This window comes from Alligator mississippiensis, chromosome 2 (assembly GCF_030867095.1).
Source record: "Alligator mississippiensis isolate rAllMis1 chromosome 2, rAllMis1, whole genome shotgun sequence".
Classification (NCBI taxonomy): domain Eukaryota; kingdom Metazoa; phylum Chordata; order Crocodylia; family Alligatoridae; genus Alligator; species Alligator mississippiensis.
This window is the reverse complement of record NC_081825.1, coordinates 247,432,180-247,452,569: the sequence shown is the minus strand read 5'-3', so window position 1 is coordinate 247,452,569 and position 20,390 is coordinate 247,432,180. Positions and strand designations below refer to the sequence as shown.

Below are 20,390 nucleotides of genomic sequence, written 5' to 3'. Positions count from 1 at the left end.
TTTAATAACATTAACCACACTGAAAGATTCAGCGAGAACAATAAAATGAGATCATCTTAGCAAAGGCTATAAAATAAATGGTTGTGACAAGGCATCCCAGCTGAAGATGAAAGGACTCAGAAAAAAAAAAGTAGCCCAGTTTTCTTCTAGGCCACACTACAACTACTGGACAAGACCCAAGTTAGTATTGCTTAACCCTCAGCCAATATAACACTAAGAAATTAACTCTGCTTTAGAAGGTTATTTAAAGAAGAAGAAAAAAAAAGTAGATACCTATTGTGAAAATGTCATATATAAGCTGACAATAAGAACTGACACACCGTGGTTATACAACACATTTTATCAGGCATATATTTTTATCTACCCATGTACGACTATTTTCTATTATATTGGTCATTCATTGATCTAATGGGCCACAAAACTCTAGTGACCCTAAAAGGAAAAGGTCCCCTGCACATATTTTATACTTACAACTTCATTTGATACTTTTATATGAAAAACTGCTTAGAAGCCCATAATTTTGAAGTAATTAATAAGCTTCTCATTTGTTTTTTAATGTTTACAGAGCACATGCCTTCAATAAGCCTCTCTCTAATACTTCATTTGGGAGCATCTTTTGTGTTTACAAACATTCAGGTGATCTTTCAAAATGGATTTCTTTGATATAAAAATTATGAATTACTTATTTGTGGGACTTTATACATTTGAAGCCAGATCTAGATTAATTTGTATTTTCTATGAATGACAGGACTATGAGAAAAAAACAAAACATTGTAGGAATTTAATAACTAAGTTAGAAAAATAACTTCCCACCTTTACATAGTCTACCATATTTTTCACTGATTCCATTAATGGTTCAGACACGTATTCAGATTCTGGCAATGCTCATTTTTAAAATCTTTCTTCCTCTCTTCCTACAAGCGTTTTTCATCTTATATTAAAAAACACAATTTTTGTTTTGCTTTTTGTTCCTGAACTCTTATACTCACTTCTTATGACCAAGTTTAAAAAAGCACGAGCAAATAGTGCTGTTCATGGTCTGGATACGTACCAAAAGCTGCCACTTTTATGATCATGGCTTGAATATCTGAAGATATCATTTCTCTGAGCAAAGCTTCCTGGTTTCGACGCCAAAGATAAGCTAAAGGCTGTAGATTGAGTCTCTTACAACTTTTAAAAAGAAAAAAAAAAGAAAAAATTAGATGGGTAAATTCCAAATGGTATGCTCATTTATTCAGAGGAATTTATTTAACATCAAACGTAACTAATTCTTATAGCTTTCTACCATTATACATACATATACAACTATATATAGCATACACATACATGTGTGTGTATATACGTGTGTGTGTGTGTGTGTGTGTGTAGATAAATAATGTGCATATAATATATAAAATCAGTATTTTAGGATCACAGATATAATAAAATATGTTTTAGCTTTTATAATTATAAATACATATAATACATATACATTGTAGGAAAAAGAAAAGGAAAGGAGCCATCATTTACTGAACTTAAATAAATTACTATGTTAAACTAATGCATAACAAGCAGGAAGAAAATGAACCCTCAAATCTTATGGGCATAACCTGACAGAAGATGGCATATTTCTGTACACAAAATTAAGGAAAAAGTTGCTCATTTCACTGCAAAATCTGTCACTAGGATCAACGGGAGTACCGCTCATGAAATAAACATAGAATGTGTACCAGAGAAACAAAATACCTATTGAAAAATATTAAACATGCTTAACTAGCAATAAATTGAATAAAAGCAAAACCAATAATATATCACAAAGGATACTTTGTCCATAAAGGCTCAAATTCTGAAAAAACTTAGAAAAATACTTAAATAATTAACTCAAGTCAGACAAAAGCTACATTTTGTAAGCTATCACTGCTGTAATAGCATATTACCATGCCAAGATTTTTTTTATGTTTTATACATATGGCTAGATTTTTTTCTAACAGATGCTAAGCACCCAGAAATAATGTAAAAGGCAACTTCCAAATGTTTGGCAACTTTGAACATCATGTACTTTAGTTAGTTCCCTATCTATGCATTTATTGGACTAACTTTAGACATCCGTAGTTGGATATTCAAAAGAACTCTGCTCCCACTGAAAGCAATAGTTGACTTCAATTTGAACAGAATTAAGCAAACAAAGACGGCTTCTGAAAAAAAAAATCCAACCACCAATTCTTTAAATATTAGGTTAAATGTTCTACAGCATATTTTGCAAAAACCCCAATATACTAGCAACACAGCAACTCGCTGAACTGCAGGGTGTTTATTATTTTCTGGAAGTTTGGACCATTTAAAGGAAGTGTGCAGCTAACAACATGCTATTGTACTTTCTCTGAAATGTCTAAAAACTTGTAAATGAACCATTTGGGAAAGGCAATAAAATTGAAACATACTACTACTCATCTGCACACTGATTAAATAGAGGGTAGACATTTTTGATGGGTTGGCTAATTGATGTTTTGAAAAAGGTTGAATATTGTTTAACTGGTTTTCACTTCTTGGCAGCCATGGAAGCAGACGGTTCAACTCAAATCCTTTTCTCTTAATGCACCTGAGGTTCTCATTCTCTTGTCAAGATTTACATTCTTCTCTATTCTTCCAATCGGTTTTATACATTATATGCACATTATTTATCTATACACACACATATATAACAAATAACCTTTTTGAAAACCCAACGTCACTTATAAAATCAACTAGGCATCTCTGCAAGTGTCCATTGCTTGAGGAACTTGAGAATTATTTTGGACACAGAATCGTATGGCTTGCAAATTTCTTGAGTACGGTAAACTCTGCCCTAGAGTCCATGACACATGCTGATATTTGATTAAATACACTTCTTCTGTGTATTTTGTATGGATTTTATTTAAAGGGTAGGAAGCAAATACATTTAAGTAACCATACTGCTGGGTTAATTTACCAGGATTGTACTACACTCATTTTTAAAACAAAACACTAAAATGATCACAATTATGATTAAATCAATAAATCAATGGGTTCAAATCATCAAAAACATTAAATTGATACCATAATTTAAAAAACAATATTACAAGGTAAACACAAAGAAATTATTTCAGTCTTATACAGGAAAAAATTATGAACGAGTCTGTTCTGTTTCAATCTTACCTCCTATTTAATGTTCTAGCTAAAACAGCGTGTTGAACTAGCTGGTTAAGGACATATGGACACTGTCCTGTGGATACCTCTGTCTGTTCTGGTTTTATGACCTCACACAACTAAACTGACCAAGCAAGCAAAAACTACATGTCAGCCAAGCTTAGTGAAGATACCAGAATGCCATGTTAGGTTGTCATCTTTGTGTAGTTATGGTTCTCATTTCCCAGATTCACAAAGAAAAATGCAAAATTTTTCTGCAGACACAGAAGTAGTGATTAAAATGTACATAACTTCAGCCTCTGAATAACCTACTTTCTACCACCTAATTCAATGACAGATTAAGTGAAATAAAACACCTGCATCTGTTCTGCACTACAGGGTTTTTCTATGATTGTGCATATCAAAACAGAGGGGTTTTTTTATGCGTGTACATATCAGTAAAAGATTTTCTTACACATCTTCTACACGAACGCGTTGATAGTCTGAAAGAATGGCTCCCACAGAGACGCCTTTCACTCCTTCCTGTTCCTAAGGAAAAAGAATAATAATGTTACAAACATTAGTGCATGCACCCACCTATACACCAGAGATCATAGGGTCATAGGCATAGGAAAGTAGGTCTGGACCCTTCCTGCCTGGTCCTACCTTGTAAGGTCCTTTAGTCCAGCCCCCTACTCAATCAGAATCATCTGTGACTAAACCATTTCAGTCCCAGATGGATATTTCAGAATATCTCTAAGTAGCCTGTTCCAATGCTTGACCACTCTCAGTGTCAGACAGTTCTGCCTAATCTCCAACCTAAAATTCCTCTGATGCAGTTTGAGGCCATTGCTCTTAGTCCTGTTTCCTATGGCCATAGAAAAAAGTCTAATCTCTATCCTCTTTTAGTTGCCCTTCAGGTATTTGAAAAATTATCAAATCAAGTCGTCTTTTTTCCAGACCAAATAATCCTACAGCCTGATCTCATACATCATGCTTCCCAGGACTATAATAATTTTTGTCACTCGTTGCTGGGCTTTTACCATCTGTCCACATCTAGACACAGTACTCCAGATGAGGCCTCACTAATGCTGAATAAAAGGTGAGTCACTTTCACTAATTGTAACATTCCTGTTACTACCATCACAGGGTCTGTTCACAGGCAGCAGTACCACTGCCTGGTGGACAGTTTGGTATGCTCTAGTCCAGTTTCCCAGGTACCACCCTTTCTCTCTTTCACCTGCCATGCTTTGATTTTGTCTATTGGCTAATAAGGAAGGCTGTTCTCAGAGTCTGTAAGTAGGTTTATTGAGCCCTGGTTCAGCCTAGCTCTCCAGTACTGTTAGTATCCTCTTCCTACATGTGCTAACGTGCCCTGTCTTTAGTATTGGGGGTATTGGTTGTAGCCATGTTAGTCTGTGGACATAGGCAGAAAAGCATGGAGTGCTTCCCCAAGATATGCCCCCCCCCCCGCCCCCGCCCCCTCTCTCCATGGGCTCCAACCAACTGTAATAGCCACTTTCAATCCTCTAGGGAAATAAAACACAAAATGCCATCCAGCCCGTTGCCAGCTCAAATGCAAACTCCACCTCCTTGGTCTGCTTTCTCTCTCACAGTTCTACTGGCTGGAGCTCCTCATTCTACACCCTTCAGGGTTAGATTGCCTGGTCTGGCCCTAGCAGTCCTCTGGCTTTACCTCCTTCTGGCCAACTGTCTCCAGTCCTCTTAACTAAGCACAGGGTTTTCTACTCCATTAGCCAACTTGTTCTTCCATGTATCCCTCTGCAGCCTAACAACTCTTAAGGGTACTGGCTAATCTGAAGTTTTGCCTGTCTGGGCTACAAAACGAGCCCCCACTTCATTGTCTGGCTCCTCATTCCTCTGGAGGTAATAGGGCTAGGGTTCCCTTCTACACTACAATCCAGTCAGTATGCTCTTGGCTTTTCTGGCAACAAGAACACACTGGTGGCTCATATTCAACTTATGGTCCACTATAACCCCCAGGGCACTCTCTGACATACTGTAACCTAGCTAATCATTCCCCAGTCCGTATTTGTGCAAGCAACTATTCTGTCCTTGTTTGCACTTTGCACTTGTCCTTGCTCAGTTTCATCTGATTGCTTTTGGACCATTTCTCCATGTCATCCTTTGTGTAGGATATGGCCTCCATAAAGTATACCTGGCTCTTCTTTTCCCCTTGCACTTGCCTCCCAGGGGATCCTGCTCACTAGCTTGCTTTCTTTGTTAGTCTGCTTTTTTGAAGTTCAAGTTCTTTATTCTGCTGCTCTTCTCGCTTTCTCCCCTTATAATCTCATACTCTTATCATTTTGTGGTCACTTCCTATCAAATTCTCAATCAATTCCTCCCGGTTTGTGAGCAGAAAGTTAAAAAAAGCTTCCAGTCCAGTTGGCTTCTCCACCACCTGGATCAAAAAGTTATCTCCAACACACTCCAAACATCTGCTGGATGACTTATGCACTGTTGTCTTCCCAGCAGATTTTGTGGTAATAAAAGTCACCCATGAGAACCAGGTCCCATGATCTGGAAATGTCTATCAGTTGTTTAAGGAAGGCTTCATCCACCTCTTCCTCCTGCTTTGGTGGCTTATAAAGAACATGAGAGACCCACCATGACATTCATCCCTGCTGCTCTCTCCTCTGAGGCTTTCAACAGGACTCCTTCTAGATACTGCACTTCCAACCCTCTGTTGAGGTATCTCCATGCTACAATCTCTGTTGAGATATTTTGCACCACATATAATAATTTATCTTTTTTTTTTTTTTAATTCTTTGCTTTCCCACACAAAAAATCCAGTCTGGAAAAATATGTTCAACAAGTCATTTTTTACTCCTTAAAACAGGCCCCTGTCACCTCTTGGAAAACCATGACAGCTACAAATAAATCCTTTGAACATACACTAGTTGCCATTAAGCTGTTACCATTTACCATAACTTATGACACAGTGGTATGTGAGTTTCTTTTATTTTCCCTATCTACAGGACAGGAGAGATCTGCAGTAACTTAACAAATTCTGACTTTAGTAGCTTCTGCTATCAAATAATTTTACTGAACTGTTTTCACACTGGATCTTTGTTTTCACTTCCTTAAGGTAATAAATAGTCTTTTATCTTGCAAATATGACAGAGAATATTGCATTGTAAAATGAACTTTGAAATAATTCAAGCAAAGCATTTCTTTTTATCTTGAGTTCAATCAGAACCAATTTACTAACTTACTAGAAGAAAAGTAGCATTTCTTTTCCTAAATTTCATCCAGTAAAACTGAATTGACTTTAGTTAGTTTTCTTCCTGGGGCTGATCACAGTTTAAAAACTGATTTTTCCTCTTAAGTTTCCCTACTTGTAGCAATTCTGTCAAGTTCATAGCAAGACCCTTCCTCCAAAACTTCCATCCAAAGGTATCTGTGTTTCTCTGTCTATGTATCTCATAAGGAAATGCCTCTTTTGCCAGGGTATTGCACACAACATTAATACTGGGGTTTTACCTCTACTACAATTTCTTTATAACTATTTTTAGATTAGAATTCCCTAATTTACATCTGTGCTGCTCTAACTTCCCCCAACATATTATTTTATTCTTTTTTACACTAAATCTCATCTCCTACCAATCCAACCAAATTCCCAAGTTGTTCATATCCTTCTGTATTTTTAACCAAAATTCCCTATCTTTGTAGAAACTCCTACCTCTTATCATCTGCAATCTTATCACTGTTGAATTTATATTCTCCTACAGGTCCTTAATGAACATGATCTCAATATCAAATCTTCTGGGATTCCACTTGATGCCTCCTTATATTCTGAAATAATACTATTGATAATAATTTGTTTTATGCATCTTATTTGTTAGTCAGTTCATTATCCATTGCATTTTTGTTATTTTTATCTAGAGAATACTTGTTTGCTCATAAGCTTCCTGTGCACCACTGTATCAAAGGCCTTTTAAAATTACAAATAAATCATGTCCATTTCACTTTCCTCATTCACCCAGTCTGCTCGTATAAGTAGCAGAAAAAATTATCAAACCACATTATAAAATCAGAATTGTATCTAAATAGATTTCTTCTTAATATTTTCCCATGAAGCCTGTTTGGGTGCTTAACATGTTTACACCTGAGATCTTCTCCCTAATATTTCTCTGTTCTATATCTTCAACACATAAGATACCTGCATGCCATGAGCAATAGTGTGTTCTTACATTCAAAACCTTTTATAAAATTATATACTTAATCCCATTGCAGCCTTGTGGGGTACAGCAGGCAAATATTATTCTGTATATTGGCACTTTTATTTTTAAAAATATACAATTCTCATGAGAATACAAACATTTCAAATGGTATAAATCCATTTGGCCAGCATGACTGTACTTCAGAGTTAGCCATGTATCAGTGACTCTTTGGCCATAATTACTATACTTAGAACCAGATTTTTGTATACAATGTATATTATTAAAACCAGATTTTTTTGGTGGGTGTGGGGGGACTGTATGGCAGGGCTGCTCAGGAGGGGTGGGTCCCCTACTCCTCCACAGGGCATGGCTCCCCCCCACAGCACATGACCAGACCCACCACAGGGCCACGGCCCCCCTCTGCAGGACCCATAGCTCACCCCCACAGCCATCGGGTGCTCAGGGCCCACTGCTGTCAGAGCCCCCCACAGTGCAGCCACCTCAGAGCCAGTGTCGCCTGTGCTGCTTGACACAGGTGTGGCCCAGCTCAGCGCAGTGCAGAGCCATGCACCTTTCAGCAGCTCCAGGTCGCTCAAGCTGTCACCTGGGGGCTGGCGCCACTCGCAGAGACCATGTGTTGTGCCGGGCTGGGTCCTGTGTGCACAGGCCCTGCGTACCATTGGGCCTAGCTGGTTCTGTGGAGGCAGGACCCAGCCCAGCATGACGCATTCCCTGCGAGTGGCACTGGCCCTCAGGTGACAGCCCAAGGGGCCCAGAGCTGCAGAAAAGTGCAGGGACCCACACAGCACCAAGGCAGGCCACACCCATGACAAATGGCACAGGCAGCTCCAGCTCTAAGGTGGCCAAGGCTGCACCATGCCACAGGGGGGGCTCCAATAACAGCGGGCCCTGAGCACCTGATGGCTGCTACTGCTGCTGCCTCCCAGTCCCTACATACCCACGATAGTGCCCAGGTCCTGGTCATGCTGGATCCTTGCCCCACTTCTACTTACTCCAGCACACTACAGGTGCATGCCCTGTGTGCTGGGGCAGCAGAAGCACATAGAGACACTCTGGCCAGAAACCAGAGCATCTCTCCAGAGGACTGGCTTTCAGGTCACCTCAGGGCACGGTCCAGGACCATGCCCTGCCCCACTTTTTTACCCCATTTTTTTTTTGATACCTGGATTTCCAGGTATTAAATTTTGAGCCCGCACTCCAATTATGCAGCATGGGGAAATATTTTTCATTCACAACGTGCTTCTTGTAGCATCTCAAACTGGTCTGGGACACTGCAAGAGGCATATGCACACTCGTCTGGACACGCCCTCTGGGTTCATCTTATGAATCATGCTTGCAAACCTAAGTGCTAACTAGCATTGTGGGGCACTCCACTACACCCTTGAAAGGATCTTGTGGCACCCTGGTTGAGAGTCACTGGTATAAATAAACATTTTTCTTAGGCTTCAAGATCTATATTCAATGATTCATGAGATTCCAAGAGATTTTTTGTAACTTATCTTTCACAAGATTTAGTACAACCTCAGAAATATCTATTTACTGCTATATTTCCCAAACATATTTTTTTTTCTGCATGAAAATATATAAGAACCAATACTGCTCTTAATCCAGCACACTGGACTACTAGTAATGAAAGCAATTAAGCATTTCATATTGGTTTATACCATAACAGAGAATCAGATTGTCAACTGGATCTGTAACTGCTTCAAGGTTACCAAGCTTCTGTACCATTATTAACAAAGTAATTTATATTATCACAGTGACTTGGAGCTCAGGTCACAGACCTGGGCCCAACTACGCTATAAAAAAGGAGCAAAAGGATAGTTCCTGCCCCAAAGAGGTTATAATCTAATTGTAAGACAAAAGACAACAGATGAAAATAGACAGTATTCCGTAAAAGAAAGTAATGAGACTACCAGTGGTAGTACTGCATTTTCCCAGGATATATCCTATGAGAATGTGCCATCTCCTCAGAAACAATAAAAACCCAAGAGACAGACACATCAAGAAGCAGCTAGTTGAAAAAAAATAAAAAAGGCCATTTAAGGGCTACAGCTGCATATCTTTGTCAAAGTTAAAGGGCTAGTCTCATAAAGGCACAATAAAGAAGAAAAACAAACTTTAAAAGTATATTTACTGTTAGAAAAATTAATAAAATTGCATCCTTTTATTCACAGCTGTCCACCTTCTAAGCAGCCAAGAGTCACACATCATGCAGGCTACACCAATGCAGCCCACAGGCTCCGCCCTGGTAGTATACTATGCAGAAGCACCCAATGCTGAACCATGCCACCCAGGTACCCTTGCCCCCACCCACAGCTCTTCAGTTATTGGGTCCTCCCCACTGCATCGCACAGTGTAGGCACCCCAAGCCAAGGGTTCCCCAGCCCCAGACTCTGTCCTGTGCCACCCTTGGCAAAACCCAAAGGAGGAAGAGGGTACCCAGAGATCCCAAGTGTTAAAGCAGCCTATCCGATGGGTGGAGCAGCAGCTAAATGAAATTCCAGGGGCTGCAAATTAACCCTTTCCAGTCTGCATGCGGGCTGCAGGCTGCAAGTTGGACAGCCCTGCTTTTATTCAACAAATCTGATCTCTGTGGGTGCAAACAAGAGATTTTTTGCCCGATTTAAGCCTTCCAAACAGCTGCATGATTGGGCATTTAGACTGAGCTAGCCCTGGTTAGGTTAATCTAAATGTAATAGCTGTACGTACCCTCTGTACATTCAGTCATACTAACCCATTTTGATGATCCTGAAGAGCAAGCATAGCTAAGAGAAAAGGAACTGATGTCTAATTTTGGCTCATATATATGTTACAGTTACTAGGCTAACCATACCTTGCATCCCTCTTGGTCTGTGTGAGTGAATGTTCATCTGATGGCAGGCTACAAGCTATTACCTTCTCAAAGTGGAATCACATAATTCTCCCTCTCCCATTCCCAGGCCTTGTTCTGCAGTCTCCAGCTGTTAACTGTGATTATTTCAGCAGACCTGACTTATCTTCAGTGTCTGCAGTTCTGTTCCCTCTGGCAGCAATGACAATAGTAATTAGAAACCAAACTATCTACTTAAGCCAGGGACGGGCGATTATTTTGGGCAGAGGGCCGCTTACTGAGTTTTGGCAAGCCATTGAGGGCCGCATGACTATATTAATTTTCTAAATTTTTTAGGGGCCCCGCAGGCCAGATAGAATGGCCTGGTGAGCCGCATCCGGCCCCCAGGCCGCATTTTGCTCAGCCCTGCCTTAAGCAGTGTTACTTATTTTAATCCACAATATTTAAAGCAATAAGAAACAACCAATATGTATGCCCACCTCGTCCTTAGGTTTACCATTCCCTAGATAAGGAAACTTTTAAAATTTATTAATTTTCTAGTTTATAAAGAAAATGTTATAGTATTATGGATAATCTCCTTAATGGTACTGTTAGGCCCCAGCTCAAGTCTGGGTTCGTGCCCGGTACGCAAAGGCCAATAAAGATACCAGGGGTGAAAGTATAAAAAAGATGTATTGCTAGCAATAAAAGGTGCAAGCGGAATAATTTCACAAAACAAGCACAGCATATATGCAATACTAAGCCCCTTATATACAAGAGTTTGAATCTTCATAAGCATCCTTGTTTGCTAATTGGTTATAAAGGAGTGACACAAGGAGTTCTTTACTGAGCATGTCTCTATACCTGTGTTTTAGCTATGTATCTCATTAACATACATATATGTTTCATTAGCATATATCTTCCCCGCCTAGGGGTGTGATTTTTAGTATTTTAATGAGCTCTTTGTTCCAGTAACTCTGATTCTGTTTTTGTTTTCAAGCTTCCTCTATCTAAGACTGTCTGCTCCTTATCATTGCAGATGGGCATTCGTCACATAACATTCACTTTTGCTTAGGCTTTGCATAGTAGTTTCTAGGTCGAACCTTACAGTACAGACAAGCAACAAACATCAGTGCCTTTTCCTCAGCAGCTCTCAACATGGACAATCAGAAGTCAGAGACATTGATTACTAAGGCATACTACAGAGGATGTGCAACAGCAGCACCCCACATGTTGTTTCCAATGGGCAAGGGATACTGAATCAAACTGGAAAGATATGTTCAAATGTAAACTGCTGGTATATGTCACTGATACAGAAGTAGATAAAAGCTGAAAGAGAAGCAGTAGATGGTATGGCACTAAGCTGATTTCACTCTCACTTTGGGGACAGATCTGAAAGAGAAGAGAGGCAGTCCCCAAAAGTCTCTCTTCTAATTTGTCACTCTATTAGCGACTCTAATTATGAAAGATTTCCTAGGGAAGTCACAGCAGTCATGGCAAACTGTCTCCCAGCAATACACCATCTTCTTGATAACTTCTCTTTCTCTCATGAACTACAACCAATGTTGTCCCCCACCGTGCCCATTTTCTGAGAGAAATATAGAGACATGGCTTTAACCAGTTGGCATGAACTAATCCTGAGGTAAAACGTAAGTGAAGTCACTATGATGAAGAACTGACTAAATCACTAATCTTATAAGTGTGTTAATGAAAGACAGAGGAGCACTCTTGGAATCTTAGGGGATACTCGCACTTAGCAAGATTGTAAGGAATGTATTCTTCAACCCACAGGTACTCAAGAAATGATTTCCCAAGAAGACTTTGTCTTATAAAGGGAATGAGAAATTTAGTCCATTTCAGTCTTCAGATTAAGCAACTGCAACTCGCTTTACACTTGGCCTAAAAACATCAATTTGTACAGTGGTCAACAGTTTACCTCAAAAGCCAGGAGGATTACATCAAAGATGTGATATGCTTAATTTAGTGACTCCTAATTCAACTGCAAATCTAATTCAAAGTCCTCCTTTCCCCCTACAAGCCCCTTTTGACTGTAGGAGGCTAGGACTTCTGGTAGAAGTGCTTAAACAGATCATTAAACTAACCATATTCGAATGAGGAAACAAAACCCACAAAATGTCAGACATGATACAAATAAATGAATGACACGTGCAGCATGACAACCAGTGTGAAAGACAGGAAATGAAAACTTCAGTATAAACTTAATTCTTTGTTGGCATAACCGTACCATACATAATCCAAAGGGTTTTGCCAACAAACAAGTTGCCTCTTTATCAGATGATTTCTATAATCGTTTAAATCTGTGCAACTGAAATCACTCATTTTTCTTGTTTTTACAACTCTGCATCATGTCTTAATTCTGAAATAAGAGCCCACAGGAAGTTAGAGATACTGCAAAGGCAGTGATGTGCCTTTGAGGTGATGTGCCTTTGAGGTGTAAGGCCACCTCTGCCTTACAGAGGTGATGTGCAGCAGTGGCCTTTAGAGGTTGTGTCACACAGGTTAAGAGCTACCACAACAGGTTAGGTGGATGTGGTCAAAGAGGCAAGCCCAGAAGAGCAAGGCAGGGACATGGAACAGCATCCTTGAGGTGCTCTACCACAAGATCAGAGCATATAACTAAAAGAGAGATGCTGGCTGTTAATGTTCCAAAGTAACTTGAAACCAAAAATGATTACAGTGTTTTCTACAGTGTTGTCTACATAGGGAGACTGAGAAAAGTTAAACACAATTAAATTCACAACCTTAGTTAAAGATCTAATTTACTCTGGAGGTGAATTAAACCAAATAAAATAAAGCCACTTTAATTCTAAATAAGTTTGTCTACACAGGGACAGTTAATGGAGTTTAATCCATTTTCAAGGTTAATTTAGATTAATTTTCCTTAATGGCCATGCAGATAAGCTTTTGGTTACAGCTATTTTAGTCTGACTTAACCATAAAGGACCAATGTCTAGATCCACTGTAGAACATTACTGAAGTTCAAAGATGCAGATGTGAAGCAGTACTCAGAATTAGGCACCATAATCATTGTTTCTGGTATGAATAATTCCCCCATCACTGAGAGTCTATTACATTAATTTGCCATTTTTGTTTTATGTGCTGTACAAATGCAGAATCTATTTTTGTGCTGAACAGCAGAATGTAGATTCAGCTGTCTTACATTCTTCCCAATGATAAAATATACTGAACAGGATTATAACTTTGTATAGTAGACATTTTTACAGTACCTGTCATTTTACTAAACAAGTTGTAATTAAATATGAATATTATTAATACTACAGTATTCTCAAAATTATGAAACCCAAAAGATGTAAGAAATATTAACAGTTTTCTGCCTTTTTTGCCTTTGTTTTCTTATCTCATGGTAAATAGTTTATTGTGAATCACTAATGTTCTTAAAACAAAACACCGTAAAGTTAAAAATGTTTTTATTAATTAAAATGAAATGCTAACTGGCCATTAGGTCTGTACTGTTGTTATTATATACTAGTTTATGTATAATAAATATAATACAATACAATATAATAACAACATGATAGATAGATAGATAGATAGATAGATAGATAGATAGATAGATAGATAGATAGATAGATAGATAGATAGATAGATAGGAGTAAAATGCATATTCATAGCATTAAAACTAAAATTTAACTAAAATCTAAAGACATGATAAAATTCAGAAACAGAACCACATTCAGGAATATAATCCCCCACTAAAATACATACCAATATTAATATTCAGGATAATTTTGATTTAGTTCATGGCTGACAAAATCATCAAGGCCCTGGGCTAAATCTGGATTCCAGAGCTCCTTGCAGGCATAGGAAGAGCCACCATAGCCATTGCAGTGGCAGCAGGTCTGGGGGCAGAAGTAGTGGCAAGGGATCCAGGAAAGGGGTTTTGGGTATACTGCAATGATCCAGAAACACCCACAGCCAGTGGAGCTCTGCAGGCTAGATCCTGCCCATTGGCTGGCTGCAGCCCACAGGGTGTATGTTTCTGACCCCTCTTAATTGACTGGACTGTAACCTGTTTTCATGGATCACTGATAGTCCCTAGAACATCTGCTAGTAGTATGCCAAGAACCAACTCGTCACATGGTACCTCTTATTTCCTGATGCATCTATAAAGACCTCTTTGCCCCTCATTACTAAGAAGACCCTGTAAAAGTAACTGGTCTTAAGAATGTCTTAGCTAAGCTGTTTCTAGTAAGGGCTGCTTGCTGACACATGGGAGGACCCACTGTCCATGGAATGATATAAAAAGGTATTAAAGGTAATAGAAAAATAAGATAGGCTTTTTAGGCTGACTGAGCAGCCTATCCAGAGGGAGGAAATTACATGCAAACACTGAGGAGGATCCAGAAACAGGATGGCAGGAGAGATGATGAAAAAAGAAATAGGCTTCAATAGATTTATTGCACAGATTTGTCAAAGAGCAAATCATGCTTGAATACTGTGTGCAGTTTTGGTGCCCACATCTTAAAAACGACATAGTAATGGATGCCAGGGGCTAGGGACAGAAGTTACACATAAACTGCTTTAAGTCATCAGAAACTGGTTTAAACCTGTAACAGAATAGAAGTTCAGTGCACATAAACCAGTTTCAAGATGGCTGAAACTGGTTTAAGCTAAACTTGGTTGAATGTAGTATCAGACTTAACTGATTTAGGTCAAACCGATTTATGAAACTTCTGTCCCAGACCCCTTCCTGGTTCAAGTTAAATCAGAGTCTCCCAGCATCTCAGCATTTTGCAGTGCTGGGCTGGGCTGTGCTGTCTATTCCAGAGAGCAGGGCTGGCCCCGCCCCTCTGTTCCCTAGCTGGAGCAGTGAGGGCTGGTTCACTGGCCAGCTCACTGCCCCCCTCCAGGAAAACCCCTGCTAGGGTCTGGGGCCAGTGAGGGGGGTTAAGCTAACCTTCTCATGAATACGGAGCTGCCCTACCCTGCTTACTTAGTGCTGGCTGTGTCTATGGACTACAAATCCCAGAGGCACCTAGAAGGAAGAAGATGAAGTGATAACAGCTCTACAGAGTTCTGGTACTGTGACTGTGGACTGCAAATCGCAGAGACCACATGGGCAGCAGGATGAGGAAGCAAACAACAGCCCATGCTGGCTAGATGCCAGAGAACTGTGCTCTAGCACCCCCCAGTTTCTGGCTTGAGCCACTGCAGGCATGTGGCTGCATTTCCTGAATCAAAAGTGAATGTGTGTTCATTTGCTTATTGGTTCAATCTTTTCCAGCTTAGACTAACCTGCAAAGACTGAATCAATTCAACCTTGGGCTTTTTGACTGTCTGTACCTAGCCAGGGAAGGTATTGATATCTGGTTCAATGCTCTCCCTCCATAGCATCCACTTCTGCCACTGTCAGAGACAGGATGCTGAGTAAAATGGACTGCTGGTCTGACTCAGTGGGTGTTTACTCATGCCCCTACAGCACCATTGTTACTGCATCATCATTTTGTACTTCCAAAAGGTAACAACCCATACTGCATCATGTGTGCAACACAGTTATTTTTAGCTACTACATTGCCATAGCAGAGTGCTATACTGAGGGAGTGCGTTGTTATGGTGAAGTAGCTGCAGTGTCACGGTTTTTGCCTGCAGATGCTAAGTTGCCATAGTGCATTGCTATGGCAGATGACACTAAACTATGGGTCACAGTAAACTCACTGGAGGGCAGGGAGCGAATTCAGGCAGATTTGGACAGACTGGGGAAGTGGGCAGATCAGAATAGGATTCAATTCAAGGATAGATGCAAGGTGCTGCACCTGGGGAGAAAGAATCTCCAACACACCAATAGACTGGGGGGTACCATTCTGAGTACCACAACAGTGGAAAGAAATCTCAGAGTCCTGGTTGATGCAAAAGTGAACATGAGTCACCAGTGTGATGAGGTAATAAGCAAGGCTAACCACACTCCTTCTTGCATCAGCAGGAGCATCACAAGCAGGTCTAGGGAAGTGATAATTCCCCTCTATGCGGCATTGGTGAGGCCACAGATGGAGTACTGAGTCCAGTTCTGGGTGCCTCACTTCAAAAGGGATGTGGATGACCTTGAGAGGGTTTAGAAGAGGGCTACTCATACAGTTGAGGGCCTGCAGGTAAGACCCTATGATGACAGACTGAGGGATCTGAATCTCTTCAGCCTCAAGAGAAGGCTGAGAGTTGATCTTGTGGCTGCCTAAAAACTCATCAGGGAGGTCAGCAGGGAATAGGTGATACTGTTTACCAGGGCACCTCTCGGGGTTACCAGAAATAATGGCCACAAACTGAAGGAGAACAGATTTAGATTGGACATAAGGAAGAAATCCTTTACAGTAAGGGTTGCCAAAATATGGAATGGGCTTCCAAGGGAGGTGGTACTTTCCCCTACCCTGGAGGTGTTCAAGAGGAGATTAGACAGGAATCTGGCTGGGGTTACTTAACCCCAGCGCTCTTTCCTGCCTGGAGCAGGGGGTCGGACTCGATGATCTACCAGGTCCCTTCTGACTCTAGAAATCTATGAATCTATTAATCTTTTACTGTAGCTGGAAGATAAAGAAGAAGAGTTTTTTTCTACAATCTACTGTATTTACTCACTTAGAAGACAAGTTTCCCCGCCGTCCCCCTGCCCCCCCCCCCCATTTAGCATTAATTAATTAATTTAGTCTGGCCTTACAATCAAGCATTAGGCAGCAAGGGGTGGGGCTAGGAAGTCAAAGCGGGGCAGGGCTCCTAATATAGCCAGGCTGGAACAGCAGTGCTGGCTCAGCATAGCTGCTATGGGGCCAGGATAGAGCCATGCTCCATGCCTGCTGGTGCGGAGCAAAGGTAAGAGGAGAGGGGATAGAAGCAGGCAAGGAGGGAGAGACTCTGAGGTGGGGAGATGGCAGGGACCTGTGGCTGTGGGTGGCAGATGTGACATGGAGAGGAGAGGAGTGGAGAATAGGGGAAGGGGAAATTGGGGTAACCTGAGGCTGTAGGGGGAGGGACAGGCAGCAGCAGAGAACAAACTGCCTGCCTCCTCACTGCCTGCCACACTACTTCACACTGCCTGCTCCATTATTGCCCCCCTCATCACCACTCTCACCACTTGCAGTGGTGGAGGGGGTGCAAATTTAAGATGATCCTTCAATAATTAGATTCTCTACGTGGGAAATCATAAAATCAAAGACTCATAGAAAATTAGGGTTAGAAGGGACTGCAGGAGGTCATCTAGTCTAGCCCCCAGCTCCAAGCAGGACCATCCTCAACTAGATCCTCCCAGCCAAGGCTTGTCAAGCCAGGACTTAAAAAACCTCGAAGGATAGAGATTCTGCCACCCCCCTAGGTAACCTGTTCAAGTGCTTCATCACCCTCCTAATGAGGAAGTTTTTTTTCTAATATCCAACCTAAACCTCCCTTGCTGCAACTTGTGACTACTGCTCCTTGTTCTGTCATCTGTCACCACTGAGAACAGTCTAGCTCCCTCCTCTTTGGAACCTCGATTCAGGTAGTTAAAGCCTACTATCAAATCCCATCTCAGTCTTTTCTTCTCCAAACTAAATAAACCCAGTTTACTCAGCCTCTCCTCAGAAGTCATGTGCCCCAACCCCATCACCATTTTTGTTACTCTCCACTGGACTCTCTTCAACTTGTTCACATCCTTTCTATAGTCAGGGGCCCAAACCTGGACATAGTGCTCCAGATGTGGCCTCACCAGTGCAGAACAGAGTAGAATAGTTACTTCCCTAGATCTGCTGGCAACACTCCTACTAACGCACCCCAGTATGCTGTTAGCCTTCTTGGCAACAAGTGCACACTGCTGTCTCATATCCAGCTTATTCTCTATTGTTACCGCCAGGTCTTTTTCTGCAAAGCTGCTGCTTAGTTAGTCAGTCCCCAGGCTGTAGTGATACAAGGGATTCTTCCACCCTGAGTGCAGGACTTTGCACTTCTCCTTGTTGAACCTGAAGAGATTACTTTTGGCCCAATCCTCCAATTTGTCTAGGTCACTCTGAATCCTAGCCCCACCCTCCAATGCATCTACTACACCCTGCAGCTTGATGTCATCCACAAACTTGCTAAGGATGCAATCCATCCCATCTTACAGATTGTTAATGAAGGTATATACCAAAAGCAGCCCCAGGACCAACCCCCGGGGCACTCCACTTGATACTCACTGCCAACTAGACATTGAGCCACTGTGATTACTACCCACTGAGCCTGACCATCCAGCCAGCTTTCTATCTACCTTACAGTCCAGTTACCTAACCCATACTTCCTCAGCTTGATTGCAAGAATGCTGTGGGAGATGGTATCAAAAGCTCTGCTGAAGTCAAGGTATATGACTTTCACTGCATTCCCTGCATCCACAGAGCCAGTTATCTCATCATAGAAGGCAATCAGGTTGGTCAGGCAAGACTCGCCCTTGTTGAATCCATGGTGACTATTCCTAACCACATTCTCCTCCTCCAAATAGTTAGAACTAGATCATTTGAGGACCTGCTCCATGATTTTCCAGGGACTGAGGTGAGGCTGACTGATCTGTAGTGGCCTAAATCCTCCTTCTTCCTTTTCTTAAAGATGTGCTCTATATTTGCCCTATATTTTCCAATCGTCTGGGACCTCCCCCAAGTTTTCAAAGATAATGGCCAGCAGCTCTGCAATCACATTAGCCAACTCCCTACGCACCCTGAGATCTATTGCATCTGGCCTCATGGACTTATATACATACAGCTTTTCTAAACAGTCCCTAACGGCCTAACTTGGTCTTTCAACCCTGAGGGCTGCTGACCTCCTCCCCAAACTGCCCTGCCCAATGCAGTAGTCTGGGATCTGACCTTGCCTGTGAAGACTGAGGTAAAAAAGGCATCGAATACTTCAGCCTTTTCCTAATCATCTGTCACTAGATTGTTCCCCTATTCAGAAGGGACTCACACTTTCCCTGACCTTTCTAATAAATGTATAATTTGTGTGTGTGTAATATCTAATTATTGGAAAGGGGGGGAGTTGTATTACATTCACGGTTGTCTTGTATTCAAGTACAGTGGCACCTGACTTTTTCTGGCCTGCAGGCTGGATGAATGATGCCAGGTTCACCCATGGGCAGAATCTGGTCTGTGGGACCAATCAGGCAGGCGGAAATGGCCTGGCATGGGCCTGATCCAGCTACAAAGAAACAGCCTGGCCAGGGATGATGCCAAAAAGTGGTGCCTCCATGGGGCCCAATTCTGTGGAGCTGCATCAGGCCCCAACCAGGCCAGCACCATGCACCAGTGGGTGGAGTCCACAGATGGGGCAAATTCAGCCACATGGGCACCAAGGGATAAGTGGCAGTGTCAATTACCAAATTTCTGAATCCATAGGGATACCTGCAGACCAGATTACATGATTCTGCAGGTTGATTTTGACCTACAGAACAAGGACTGGGCAACCCTGATCTAGTAAATGAAGCTAAATTCTCATATGCTTCAGCAATACAAGGTGGACAGATTTGCACTCCTTCCTGAGCTAATTAAAGTAATAATTATTGTAAGTATAATATAAGCACAATCAACTACTGGTAATACAAGAAGAAACCAAAACACTGCCCTCAGTATTATACTGTCTTCATTGCTAGCAGGTTCATTCAGCCCTACTGATAAATTCTAAGTCTTACAAAAGGACAGCTGGAAAGTTATTTGACATGTTGTTCTGCAGGAAGCATATATGCATCAAAATATCTTTACAACAGCAAAAACAGTATTTTGTTAATTTCCTTCAATTTTTCTTCCTAATTTCCTTTGTTACAAAAAGAAAGGAAAAGTTGGAGTTTTAGGAATAGAATTTAGTCATGTAAGTAACTCCTGCGGTCATTAAAAGCTTTGAATTTCTTTTCTTAAATCTCTGAATTTTACTCTTTGGCAAATGCCAATCAGATCCAAACTGGTAAAAGTGAACTCTGAGAACTGTCACATGAAGAATAAACAAACCGAGGAGATTAGTTGTTTAAAACTGCTGAGCTCTATATAGGCACAAGTTTTCCTTTTACTTATTTGAAAGCATTCTTGATTTTTTTTTTTTTCACCACATACTAGCAATGTCAAACTGAATTGAAGCAATCTGATAGAGCACAGCTGAACTTGACAAAGCCTAACCATTCTTACTGGTTAAGGACATTAATTGTTTACATACTGTTTCACATAATTAAGAGAAACATATTGTATATAGTTACTGCGCCTTGTACATTAACTGAATTCAACTAAGTACCATATTATTTTTTA

The 20,390-nt window shown here is 41.0% G+C and overlaps 1 protein-coding gene across 3 annotated transcripts in view; it reads right to left on the bottom strand.

Annotated features, from left to right (window-relative positions):
- DPH6 (diphthamine biosynthesis 6) overlaps positions 1–20,390 on the bottom strand; it is a 425,610-nt gene that overhangs the window by 317,668 nt on the left and 87,552 nt on the right. For all 3 annotated transcript variants that reach the window (XM_019496211.2, XM_019496209.2, XM_059723009.1), the window contains exons 4-5: positions 3,599–3,672; positions 1,052–1,170 (exon numbers count right to left, since the gene is read on the bottom strand). In XM_019496211.2, coding sequence (XP_019351756.1) covers positions 1,052–1,170; positions 3,599–3,672 — 193 coding nt within the window. The remainder of the gene's footprint in view (positions 1–1,051; positions 1,171–3,598; positions 3,673–20,390) is intronic.